This window comes from Microtus oregoni, unplaced genomic scaffold, assembly GCF_018167655.1.
Source record: "Microtus oregoni isolate MIOR12 unplaced genomic scaffold, Mior012 000041F_ref0000270, whole genome shotgun sequence".
NCBI lineage: Eukaryota > Metazoa > Chordata > Mammalia > Rodentia > Cricetidae > Microtus > Microtus oregoni.
In genome coordinates, this window is record NW_024543208.1 from 5,411,591 (window position 1) to 5,425,095 (window position 13,505).

The window sequence follows — 13,505 nt, forward strand, 5'->3', positions numbered from 1 at the left end:
AATGGCCCTCCCCCACCAATCAAAATTAAGGAATTGCCCTGTAGACTTAACTACAGACCAACTTATTAGAGGCATTTTCAGTTTCTTCTCCGATGACCATAGCCCATGCCAAGTTGATAAAAAAACAACAGCAAAAAAGAATACAACTGACTTATCTTGACACATAAGTATGTCACTATTAAACTATAACCTTAAATTTCTTGTTTTTCCAAGATTTTATGTTATTATCATAACACAAATCATAATATAATTTAAGAGTTCTATTATAGTCTTCTTTAAAATTCAAATACTTGTTGACATGCAGTTATGCCAGCATCATTTGCTGAAGATGCTTTCTTTTTTCCATAGTATAATTTTAGTTTCTTTGTCAAAAATCAGGTGTTCATAGGTGTGTGGATTAATAGTAGGGTCTTTGATTTGATTCCAAGTGTCTACCTGTCTATTTTTATGCCAATACTAAGCTGTTTTCATTGCCGTAGGTCTATAATAAAGCTTGATGTCAGGGATGGTGATACCTCCAGAAGTTCCTTCATTTTACAGGATTGTTTGGGCTATCTTGGGCCTTTTGTTTTTTTCATATGAAGTTGAGTATTATTTTTTTGAGGACTGTGAGGAATTGTGTTAGGACACTGATAGGGGTTGCAATGAATCTGTAGATTGCTTTTGGTAGGATTGCTATTTTTATTATGTTAATCATACCTTTCCAAGAATATGGGAGATCTTTCCATTATCTGATATTGTCTTCAGTTTCTTTCTACCAAGACTTAAAATTCTTGTCATATAGGTCTTTCCCTTTTATGATTACTGTTACTCGAAAATATTTTATGTTATTTGTTGAAGTGGGAGTGTCATATATCAATCTGTTGATTTCATTGGTTAAGCAATAAAGAAACTGCTAGGCCCATTTGATAGGCCCACCCTTAGGTGGGTGGAATAAACAGAACAGAAGGCTGGGAGAAAGAAGCTGAGTCAGTGAGTCGCCATGATTCTCACACTCCAGACAGAGGCAGGTTAAGATCATTCCTGGTAAGCCAGCTCGTGGGCTACAGCAGATTATTAGAAATGGGCTAGTCCAGGTGCGAGAGCTAGCCTAGAAGAGGCTAGATAGAAATGGACCGAGCGGTGTTTAAAAGAATACAGTTTCCGTGTAATTATTTCAGGAAAGCTAGCCGTGGGGGTGGCCGGGTGCTGGGGATGCAGCCCCGCCACTCCTTATTTCAACAGATGGCGCCCAGACGTGATGGACTAAATCCACTTAAAAACCCGAGAAGGCTTAAAAATAAGGGAGAGAGAGTTTAACACAGATTTTTGCTGTTTGTTGGTGGCGTGCTGTAGAGAGATTTCCTGATTCGGCAACAGCAGCAGAAAAAAAGCTGAGTCATTTTAAAGTGCTGTTTCTTGGGACTGTGCCGCCAGTTCAAATTCTGGCTTTAAAGCATTTCAACTGCTTTTATGGGACTCGATGTTTGTGTTCCTGCTTGGGATCATAAGGAGAATGCTCTGAGACCATGCCAATGGCTCAGCGGCAGCTCAGAGGCATGAGCGGCTCCGCCATGTTGTACTGGGCGGGGCCAGCAAGCAGTACCTGTTTTTGACCTAGGAATGTCACAGCTTAGATTCTTAAGCGCCTAGTGATTTAAAGGTGCAAATCAAAAGTGCTCCTGGATAGTAAAAAATTGCAGATTTACAATAGGACAGATTCAGACCACTAAATGAGTCACACTGTTGGATGAATGTACATAGGCTTGAGAGAGAGAAGAAAAAGAATATAGAGAAGTTAATGGTTTTAAAAAAAGGTAAAGTCTTTAAAGAGACAGAATACAGATAGTTATAGATTAAAAGAAATAAAGAAAAATAAGCCACGTAAAAATGGAAAATTCACAGAGAGTCTGGATTATGTACACTGTGTTTTCTTTAAAATTTTTGACTGTGAAGGAGCTAAGTACAGAGAGACATTTCATTACATGGGCTGCCAAGCTAAACCAGAATGGATATAAGGGTATTACGATTTCAAAATTTGGGTCTAAGAATATGATGCTTTGGAGAGGGTCTTCTTTTGTTTTCACAGAGGACCAGACCCTGTGGATTTCTTCTATTCCAATTTGGGATGATAGACCACGCCCTCCTGAAAGGTTGTGAACATCTTCAAAAAATTACTTCACTCAACTGCCAACTGAGATAAACCTGGCACACAGGTTACACCCTAAATGATCTGATTAACAGCGCCCCCATTCAGCAGGAAGCAGTTTGGAGAGAAAAAACTGTGCCCATGTTCCCAAAATATTGTTTATAAATGTTCTTTTACATTTAAAGGGGGAAATGATATAGGTATGAGTAATTTGCATTGGTGTGGATTTTACAGTCAATTTTGTTATATGTATATGTATTTCTGATCTTGATTAAGGTATTGTGATTGTGTAGTTCATTTAAAAATGTAATGTATAATTAAGAAATATAGGTTAATGGATAATCATCAATAATAGTCAAGCTTGTAGTCATGTTAGTTAGATTTTCTAGATATATAGAGATACATTTCAGTTAGATAGACATTCTTCATATCTTTCAAAGACTGCAGAATATGGCATTTAATGTTTTAATAACTTAGGACTTTTCATGACAATGAGACATATCTGCTTCTGGCGGCATCAATCTACTTTGAGAAGAAGATGGGCATCGAAGAGGATCCTTATGGAGTTGGATAGCCATTTGGGCAAGAAACTGCTCTTGCCTGGACTGTTGCATAAACTGGACACAAAGAACCCGCAGAGAGAGGACTGCTGAACTTGCCTAAAGGTGAGACGGTCTTTTGGGGTTCCTGACTCATGAAAGAGTCTGCGAGACATTCTGCAGGACACAGCAGAAAGTGACTGAACTGTCTTTGGAATTTCCTGCTTGATGAAAATGTCTGCTGGATACTATGGGCCTGAAGGCTGAAGATGGATGCCCCAACAGTACAAAAGAACTTTGGGTGACTGTCCAGGCAGTGAGATGTTTCTGTCATTTCTAGAGTTTTCTTATTTCTTGTTTACTTAGGTAATATTATATCCTTCTGGAGTCTTTGATGGAGTTGAATAATGGATAGGTAGTTATAGTTTTCCATTGTTATGATAAAAGATAAAATAGATATAAATATTTTAACTGTAATTCTTGCTTGATAACTTTTTGTTATATGTAATTTTACTATGTTAAAGTTAAAGCCTTTCTTTTTTGTTTAAACAGAAAAAGGGGAAGTGATGTGGGAGTGTCATATATCATTCTGTTGATTTCATTGGTTAAGCAATAAAGAAACTGCTAGGCCCATTTGATAGGCCCACCCTTAGGTGGGTGGAGTAAACAGAACAGAAGGCTGGGAGAAAGAAGCTGAGTCAGTGCGTCGCCATGATTCTCATACTCCAGACAGAGGCAGGTTAAGATCATTCCTGGTAAGCCAGCTCGTGGGCTACAGCAGATTATTAGAAATGGGCTAGTCCAGGTGCGAGAGCTAGCCTAGAAGAGGCTAGATAGAAATGGGCCAAGCGGTGTTTAAAAGAATACAGTTTCCGTGTAATTATTTCAGGTAAAGCTAGCCATGGGGGTGGCCGGGTGCCGGGGATGCAGCCCCGCCGCTCCTATTACAACAATTTGTGGCTATTGTAAATGGTATGTTTCTCTGATTTCTTTCTCAGCCTGTTTATCATTTGTATATAGGAAAGCTACTGATTTTTTTGAGTTGATCTTGTATTCTGCCACATTACTGAAGGTGTTTATTAGCTATAAGAGTTCCCTCATAGAATTTTTGTGGTCACTTATGTGTACTATCATATCGTATGCACATAGAAAAAGTTTGTCTTCTTCCTTTCTAATTCATATCGTCTTGATATCCTTTTGTTGTCTTATTACTCTAACCAGAACTTAGAGTACTATGTTGAATAGATATGGAGAGAGTGGACAGCCTTGTCTTGTTCCTGATTTTAGTGGAATAGCTTTGAGTTTCTTTCCATTTAATCTGATGTTGGTTGTCAGATTGCTGTATATTGCTTTTATTATGTTTAGATAAGTTCCTGTATCCCTGATCTCTCCAAGACCTTTATCATGAAGGGGTATTGAATTCTGCTGAGTACTTTTTCAGCATGTAATGAGATCATCATATTTTTTTCCCAGTTTATTTATATGGTGGACTACACAGGTAGATTTTTGTATGTTGAACCATCTATGCATCTCCGGGATAAAGCCAACTTTACCATGGTATATGATATTTTGATGTGTTCTGGAATTTGGATTGCCAGTATTTTACTGCGTATTCTTGCATCAGATGTTCATGAGGGAGATTGCTTTGTAATTCTTTTTCTTAGTTGAGTGTTTGTGTGGTTTGGGTAGAAGACTGCAGATAGATCCATATCTATCCCCATGCACAAAACACAAGTCCAATTGGATCAAAGACCTCAATATAAATCTAGCCACACTGAACCTCACAGAAGTGAAAGTGGTAAACAGCCTTGAATGCATGGGCACAGGAGACCATTTCCTAAATATAGCATCAGTAGAACAGACACTGCGAGCAACAATAAGTAAATGGGACCTTCTGAATCTGAGAGGCTTTTGGAAGGCAAAGGACACACTCAGTAAGACAAAACAACAGCCTACTAAATGGGAAAAGATTTTCACCACCTGGAACAGGACTGATATACAAAATATATAAGGAACTCAAGAAAGTAGACATCAAAATACCAAATAATCTAATTAAAAATGGGGTACAGATCTAAACAAAGAATTCTCAACAGAAGAATCTCAAATGGCCAAAAGATCTTAACATGCTCAACATCCTTAGTCTCCAGGGAAATGCAAATCCAATGGGTTCTGAGATCCAGAATTATCTCACAAGTTAGAATGGCTAAGATCAAAAACACCAATGATAGCTCATGCTGGAGAGGATGCCAAGTAAGAGGAATACTCCTTCATTGCTGGTGGTTTCTCAGATAATTGGGAATTGACCTACCCAAGACTCTTGGTCATATATCCAAAGGATGTTCAATCATACGATAAGAACATTTGTTCAATTATGTTCATAGCAGCATTATTTGTAATAACCAAAACTTGGAAACAACCTAGATGCCCCTCAACCAAAGAATGAATAAAGAAAATATGGTACATTTACATAATTGATACTAACTACTCAGTAGTAAAAAGAAAAAAAAAAGACAATGACGTCTTGAAATTTGTATGCAATTAGATGGGATTAGAAAAAAAAATCCTCAGTGATGTAATTCAGACCCAGAAAGATGAACATGGTATGTACTTACCCATAAGTGTATATTAGATGTAAAGTAAAGAATGGCCAGCCTATACTCCATGACCCAGGAGAAGTTAGGTAACAAGGAGAACCCTAAGAGAAACACATGGATCCCCCTGGGAAGAGGAAATAGACAAGATCTCCTGAGAAAATTGGGAGTATGGGAGTTGGGGGAGAAGGGAGGGCAGAGGGGATGAGAAAGGGAAATGAGAGGGAGAGGAAAACATGAGGGAATGGGATGGTCAAGATAAGGAAGGGAAGAGAGCAAGAGCAAGGAAAAAGATATCTTGATTGAGGGAGCCATTATGGGGCTAGGAAGATGCCTGGCACCAGGTAAATTCTCAGGAATCCAAAAGGATGACTCCAGCTAAGACCTTAAGAAATAGGGGAGAAGGTACATGAACTGGCCTTCACCTACAATCAAATTGATGACTACTTTAAGTGTCATCATAGAACCTTCATCTGCAACTGACAGAAACAGATGTAGACATTTACAGTGAAGCACTGGGGTGAGCTCCCAAAGTCCAGTCAAAGAGAGGGAGAAGAGATAATATAAGCAAAGGGGTCAAGACCATGATGGGGAATACCCACTGCAACAGCTTACCTGAGTTAATGAATTCTCACTTACTCAGGACTGACAGTGGGAGATCCAGCAAAGGATCAAACTAGGCCCTCTGAATGTGGGTGACTGATGGAGGAAGGTCATTGGCTAATAAAGGAACTGCCTTGGCCCATTTTATTGGTTAGAAGATAGGTGGGAGGAGTAAACAGAACAGAACGCTGGGAGGAAGAGGAAATGAGCTCAGACTCCACAGCTCTCCTCTCGGGAGCAGACGCCTCAGAGAGATGCCATGCTCCTCTCTCCTGGGCAGATGCACGCGATGAAGCAAGCCGCCAGGTTAGACATGCTGAACCTTTCCCGGTAAGACCGGTGCTCAAAGATTATTAGAGATGGGTTGATCGGGATGTGAGAATTAGCCTGTAAGGGCTAGAGCTAAAGGGCCAAGCAGTGTTTAAATGAATACAGTTTGTGTGTTGTTATTTTGAGGCATAAGCTAAGCAGGCGGCCGGGGTGCTGGGAACGCAGCCCCGCCGCTCTTATTACTACAGGTGACAGTTGTATGCCTGGGACAGTCTATGGGGCCCACTGGCAGTGGGACCAAGATTTATCCCTACTACTTGAACAGTTTTTTTGGAGCCCATTCTTTTTGGAGGGATACCTTGCTCAACCTAGATATAGATATATGGCCTTGATCCTGCCTCAAAGCAATGTGCTAGACTTTTTTGCCTCCCCATGGGAAGCTTTACCCTCTGTCTAAGGAGTGAATGGGGGCTGTGGTGAAGAAAAAGTGGAGGGAGAAGGGGGAGGGGAGGATGTGGGAATTGTGATTGGTATGAAAAATTTTAATTAAATAATGATAATAATAATAATAATAATAGATTCAAATACTTTAAAATTCTAGTCTCTAAACTATTCTTTATTTAAAATTCTAGTGTCCCAATTGTGGTATCCTACAAAATAAAAAAAAATGAATTATATACTTTGTGTTTTAATCAGGAAGAACCAGAGCACAATTCCCATCAAATAAGAGCAAAACAATCATCTAGCAGTTTTACACAAGCTTTGGGGCTTTAAAAGGATTGAACAGCTCTGCTTGTCTGGCTCTGGCTTTCATGGCACACATACTTTGTCTCATAGGATCAGGCTGTCTCCACTCTACCCCTGCTGCTGCCTTTAGTGGCCATCTGGTAGTTTGGTATCATTAATATTCTGGGGTCTCCATAAGCTGTACCTTCGCTAATGTCCTCCTGGCTCCCTGTCAGAGATTCTGACCTGCCACATGCTTCCAAGCCTCCATTCCCTTCCATGACCAAATTAACTTGTGTTTCCATTGCAAATAAAGCTATACATTTACCAATGACCTCTTCTGTTCTCTCAGTGTCATGCCTAAGCCTTTCTCTATGATCTCTTTGTTCTTGAAGTTTCCGTGGCAACTACAGCTGTACCTTCACCAGTAGTCTCTCTGGCTACCAAGTCTCAGCTCTGCTCCATGATTTCCCTTCAGTCAGGCAGCTCCCAAGTCATCAAAACCAGTAAAACAAAGGAGACTTACACATTACCAAGCTCACTTGCCAGCATGAGATGCAACCATCTAGGGTCCATCTGAAACATAAGTCTGTGTGCTGATCCTGAGGAAATACTTAGGTTTTATCTCAATGTTTCTTGTCTCTTCTTAATCATAGCTAATTTCTCAGTCCCATCTAACTAGTTTCTAGTGTCCCCGTAAAGCAAATATTTCACAACAGTAATCCTAATTTTTTAAACACTACTGATTTTTCAGTTCTACCTGAGCAGAACCACTGATTCTTCATCCAAAATATCACACAAATAGTATTATAGAGTCTTTGGAGGGACTCACAAACTTCTTTCAGAAACCTCAGAAGCCAGGCTTCCATCATTTTCGTTGCTCTCAGCATTATCTTCTAAGTTCCTATAGCAGTCTATTAAGTTCTCAGTGGCCCAAATTTCTAAACACTTCTGCAGTCACACTCAAAATAACATGGTAAAGTCTTTAAAGGAATATCTTGTCATCATTGTACTGGTTTTTGGTTTAGTTATGTTTCTATTACCTTGAAATAACACCATGATTAAAAGCAACTTGGAGAGGACAGTTTATTTTAGCTTACAGTTTATAGTTCATCTTGAAGAGAAGTCAGGGCAGGAACTCAAGACAGGGACTGAAGTAGAAGCCATGGAGGTACCTATTTATTTGTTTGGTCTTTATAGCTTGTTTGGTTTACTTTCTTATACAACTAAGGACCACCTGCCAAGGGTGGTGCCCTATGTGGTAGGCTGGGTTCTCTCTCATCAATCATTCATCAAGAAAATATCCCACAGATTTTCGCATAGCCCAATATGATAATCAATATTTTCCCCAATTTCAGTTCCCCTTTTCACGATAATCCTAGCTTGTATTAAGCAGATGAGGCAGAAGAGAAAGAGAGAGAGAGAGAGAGAGAGAGAGAGAGAGGAAAATAGCCAGCATAGGGTGGTGGCTATTTCAAGAGAAGGCAATGGGATTTGGGGTATCTGTTAGATGTTCTTAGATATTCTTAATGAAATAATATGAAAAAGCACTTTGGACATATTCTGGAAGAGCTGATTCAGATAAAGAATCGTGTCACTGGAAAAATCAACTCCCTCCTTACAGTGTCTATAGTGAATAATGAGGAATTCTAGGGAGAACACTAGACTTTTAAAGTTATTACCAGATAAGAAAAGATTTTTACTTTATTTGGGGGGGGGGTGAGGAGAAAAAAAATCCATCTATCCAGTAAATCTGTCACTATAAATTCAGTTACCAAACAAATCCACTTCTCCTGTCTCCAGTTGAGACTATATACCACACCTTAAACTGTACTATCAACCCTTGTAGTGCAGAGGCAAGCATTTGTGGTTAATGAATATTTAACCATACAGTTTCAAAGCTCCTGTTCCAACAAGAAATATGAGAGCAAACAGCGCAGAAAGAAGAAGAGGCACTGCAGATAACTGAACTGATGGCTGAGGGGGAAGTCAAGGTTAGAGAAAAAGGGGAGGATATTCCCAGCTCTTAAACAGAAAGGAGCTGCCATCCACCCATGTATCTTTCAGTCTGTCCTCATCTCCAGAGACAATTCATTTTGCTAGGAAACAAAATTTATTTTTGAATAATTTGTCGCAGAAGTAAAACCATAGCTTGACACTTACATTTCATTTGCTTGAAGATGGACTTGTTAGGTTCTAGCCAGTGCTGGGGAGAAAACACAAACAAAACAGAGAGAGTTAGTGTGAATGAAAACTCCTGAGAAGAAACTGAAACTGGGTGGATAGATTGGAACGTTGCATGTCCAGAGGCTAAATGTCTCACATGGGGCTAGTTCTAGACTTCAAGAACAGTCATTCCTTGCCCACTACTGTAACAGATTTTTTTGAGTAACATAAAATAGAAAGCTTTTAGAATCTAGTAACAAACAGACAACTAGGTTTCACCAATCCAACAGCTAAGAATGGCATCAGATAGCATATTGGGCCTATAAGAAAAGTTTCCCTTAACTTGCTATACCTGCTTCTCTAATGTACCCATGAATGGACTTTTGAAGAGTTAATGAATTAAAAACCTCAGGCTAACTGAGACACTCTGGGCAGGAATGCTGACTTAACTGATATCATCTGTGGAAGTTTCTGTTGAGGAGATCAATGGCTACTTCCCCAACCCCAAGCTGGTATCTTCAACTCTGAGACTGCAGGGGAACAGAGTTACAGAAGGAGTCTTCCATACCAAAAGTTACCCTATCAGGATGAACTTAGTTTGGCCCAGAAATGTTCAACTTCACTCCCCAAACCCTGGCCCCGAAAAGTCTATTTGCTAGGATACTACTGGAACTCCTAGGCCCTAAATGTTCTCAGAAAAACCAAAAACATGCACAGTCAACACCTGCAAGTTTTATACTTTCAACTCCCTGAGATAAGCCTGCCCCAAAGGTACTTGCGGCCTGATCTCTATTCAGCAGAGTGGTTGTTAAGGACAGTTGGCTTCTTTCACGGTGTAGTTGTGCTCCCATTTCTTTTCCAGATGCCACAGTCCATTCCATTCTAACATTTTGTAAAACAGTGAGAAATTTCAGGGGGTTCCTTCTTCAGTTGACTGCGCCCCTCTCCCCACTCCCCTGTCTCTCCCTTTTATTATTAACATTGAGAAGTTCTCAGCACTCCAAACTTACTACGAGCTAAAATGCCCGTGGGATGACCTATTTAGCCCCTGCCCAGGTGAACAGTGCAAATCTCAATGATGCAACATTTCCCTCTTTCAGGGAGTTTATTGATTCAAGGGCTAACCTTGGTGTCTCCTTTTCTTTCTTTTCACTACTGATTTAATTTTGTAGCCCCTCTGATGTACAGAGTAGCTTTTTGTCATTCAACCATGCCACAACCAACACTCACACATCTAAGTAAGGCTCAGACTCAGTCTAGGGGTGCTCTGTGCAGATACCATCATCTAAGCCTATGTGGTCTTTCAGCTTTGCCTTCCAGGTCACTAGAATTGTGAATTCCAGGGATTCTTCAAGCTCCCTGCCTTTGGTTTTGCTAAGAGGTGACTAGAATTGGGAATGCCCATTCCAATCCCTAGTTTCTCATTTACAGTCACTTATTACCAGAAAGAAGCCTCAAATTTAACCTGCTCAAAGTTGAGTACAAGATCACCTTTCTTCTCATACACTTTAGCTCGCCTGAAAACAAACCTCAAGGTGTTTGTATACCTGTCTGCTGAGGTCTGTACTCACTGCAACATGGATAACATTTTTGACTTTCAGAGAGTCACACTGGCTCAAGCCACTTCACATTCCAGAATGACAGAAGATGTCTTTTTGTCTTCATTCTGGCCCTTTGCTCTATTTCTCAATTTCTGCACTTTTACCAGCTTAAACTTCTAAACATAATTCCCTAACCTTTCTCAGATGCTCATCTGGCTAATGAGCCCCTTCCTATAAAGTAGAGCAGTCACTATTGTCAAATTGTCATGTTCTGATTAAACTGAGAAACTGGCTCTGGAATGTGGGATTTAGCCCTCCTACTTCAAACTCAAGCATGTGTTTTATTAGAGTGTCTTCCGAATGTCTATCCTGGGTCAGGCTCACCCCCTGACTCTGTGACAGGGAAAAGGAGAACAAAACAGCCCAAGAAATAAACATTCACAGATCCTGATAGGGACATGCCACTGCCAGTGAAGAGCCACAGTAGTAGACTCTGCTGGGTGTTAATGTCATTAACTGCTTTATTATTGGCCCTCTCTGAGGTACTCTAATTGTTGCTCTTTCTACATGGCCCCTTTTGTCAACTCAAAGCAGTTATGAGAGATCTATGCCCCAAAACCTCTAAAAGCATATCTGATATCTTCAGAAAAGGAAACTAATGGACTATCCAACTCACCTACTAGTCTTGCCTATCTGGGTATTAGTTCAATACTTAGAATTCAGGACTGAAACAGCTGCCCTGAAACTGAAGCCTCCTGAGTGTTAGTTAATCTCTCTGGTGCAGCAGCTCTTAGAAAACTTTAAAAAAGTTTTAGTTCAGTTAATATCTTTCAGGATCAATTCTATTCTTTGGTTGCTACAGTACTCCAAAAATTTAAGAGAATTAGATATGACTTGAAAAAAAAAATCTTTCTAGATACTTGGATCAACCAGGGACCCAACAGCTATGATATTCATAATTTCAGTATTTGATCCTACCTTCTCAGTTTCTTCACCAAGTTCTCCCAACAAAGATTATAGGCTTTCATCACCCAGAGAGTCAAAGAGTTCTTCAGGCCAGAACGATATCAAACTACTATCTAACACAGTGACCAATTTATGGATCACCTCAAAGGCTCCACCCCTGAACTCTTTCATTGCCCCAATGAAGCACTCACTCCCTACACAGAAAAACCTATCCAGAAATGAAGACCAGCCTACAAAATCCCCTACCTTTAACATTCTTAAGTCCAATTATATATTCCCTCAGGGTTGGGATATGGTGGGATAATCACAGTTTGACCCAGAAATATTCAACTCTGCTTCCCCAACAATGATCAGTGAAGTTCCATTTGCTCAGAGCCTACTGCAACTCTGCACCCCTAGATGGTCTCAGAAAAACTGCAGAGCGGAACTTTCCTGAAACTCCGGAAACTTCCTTACCCCATCTCCCTGACTTTCACCTGCACCCCCCAAGCAAGCTATACTTCCAATCTGTAACCTTCAGCAAGGCTGATTAGGGGATTTGAACTTTTATGATTTTGGAGAGTTAGGAACGTTCCAGAGGCTAATTAAAATTTACTGAAGGTCATCTTTAGCCTTCAAAATGCTCATTTCATTTCCATTTATTTATTGGACCTAACATCCTGTGATTGATAGGTAAAAAAACCTTATGAAAGCTTTAGGTTAGCAAAACCCTACTGCCCACCAGTGAAGGGACAAAGAATGCTGTCAGGCAACATCTAAGGCGTGCAGCAGCGCTTCTCTCTGTTTTGCTGTAAGCCAACCTCTCTGATGTTTCCATCAATGTATTGCAAAATGTTTTGACTTGCGACTTTCTTTGTTCTGTTATAAGTTCTTAATGAAATTGCTTTGTTGTTGGAATACACGATTTAAGTAAACCTGTTTTTTTCAGTCATGGTCATTCATATTTGGTTCCAAAACAAACTATCTCTTGTCCCGTTTGTGGTGAGAGTTGTGTTTCTGTGTCAACAGCATTATGAATTCAGGAGAGTCTATTTTATGTGCACCTGCCTGCTCCATACTAGAAAGGAAAAGAGCAGAGTTTCTGCACTTCACTCTAACTTCTTTTTTTGAAGTGCACCTTGTATTTGTTCATTCTCCATCTTGCATTCTTGTTGAAGCAATTTCTGTCATTCTCATGAAGAATCTGGTGGAAAACTACCCAACTCTACTCTAGGAACCCAAGGTCAAGATGTCCCTGCTACCTATTTAGCTCTATTGAACCACCTGCTTGTACAAACCTCCCCCTTCAGTTATTTGCTTGTCTTAGTTTCTGCTAAATTGCTTGATTGTTCAAAAACATCTCTATCTGCTAAGCAACATACCAGAATGTGAATTTTGCCTTTAAAAGCCCCTTTTTCTAAATACTTGGGTCTACATCCGGGTCGTGATTATCTGAACATGGTTGCAACTGGCTGGAATAAAGACTTTAACTAGCTATATACTCTGTCTGAGATTTTATTTCTGTAGGGCTCTACATTGCTTTGCTGTCTTCCTATAAAACTCAAGGCTCTGCATTATACTTATTGTTTAATGTAAATTCATGCTCATAAAATGAAATAAACGTGATCAATCATTCATTGCTTACTGACTACGAGATGCCCTTCAAAATTTTCTTGCTGTGGGACAATGTTCTTGTACTCTGTAAAAATTTTTCACTTGTATTGGTTTAACAAAATGCTAATTTGCCAGTAGTCAGGCAGTAAGTATAGGCAGGGTGACTGGACCAGGAGGATTTCTGAAGAGGGCAGGCTCAGTCTGCAGTCACCAACCAAAAAGCAAGACGAAAATGTCTCACTGAGTAAGTTACCAAACCACGAGCTTAAACATAGGTAAGAATTTTGGGTTAATTTAAGTTATAGGAGCTAGTTAATAAAAGCCTGAGCTAATAGGCCAACCACTTTATAATTACCTTTTTTCCCCCCAAAAAAGAACTCTG

At 39.9% G+C, this 13,505-nt stretch overlaps 1 protein-coding gene across 2 annotated transcripts in view; it reads right to left on the reverse strand.

Annotated features, from left to right (window-relative positions):
* Frmd3 (FERM domain containing 3) overlaps positions 1-13,505 on the reverse strand; it is a 183,494-nt gene that overhangs the window by 94,265 nt on the left and 75,724 nt on the right. For both annotated transcript variants that reach the window (XM_041632472.1, XM_041632469.1), the window contains exon 3: positions 9,021-9,063. In XM_041632472.1, coding sequence (XP_041488406.1) covers positions 9,021-9,063 — 43 coding nt within the window. The remainder of the gene's footprint in view (positions 1-9,020; positions 9,064-13,505) is intronic.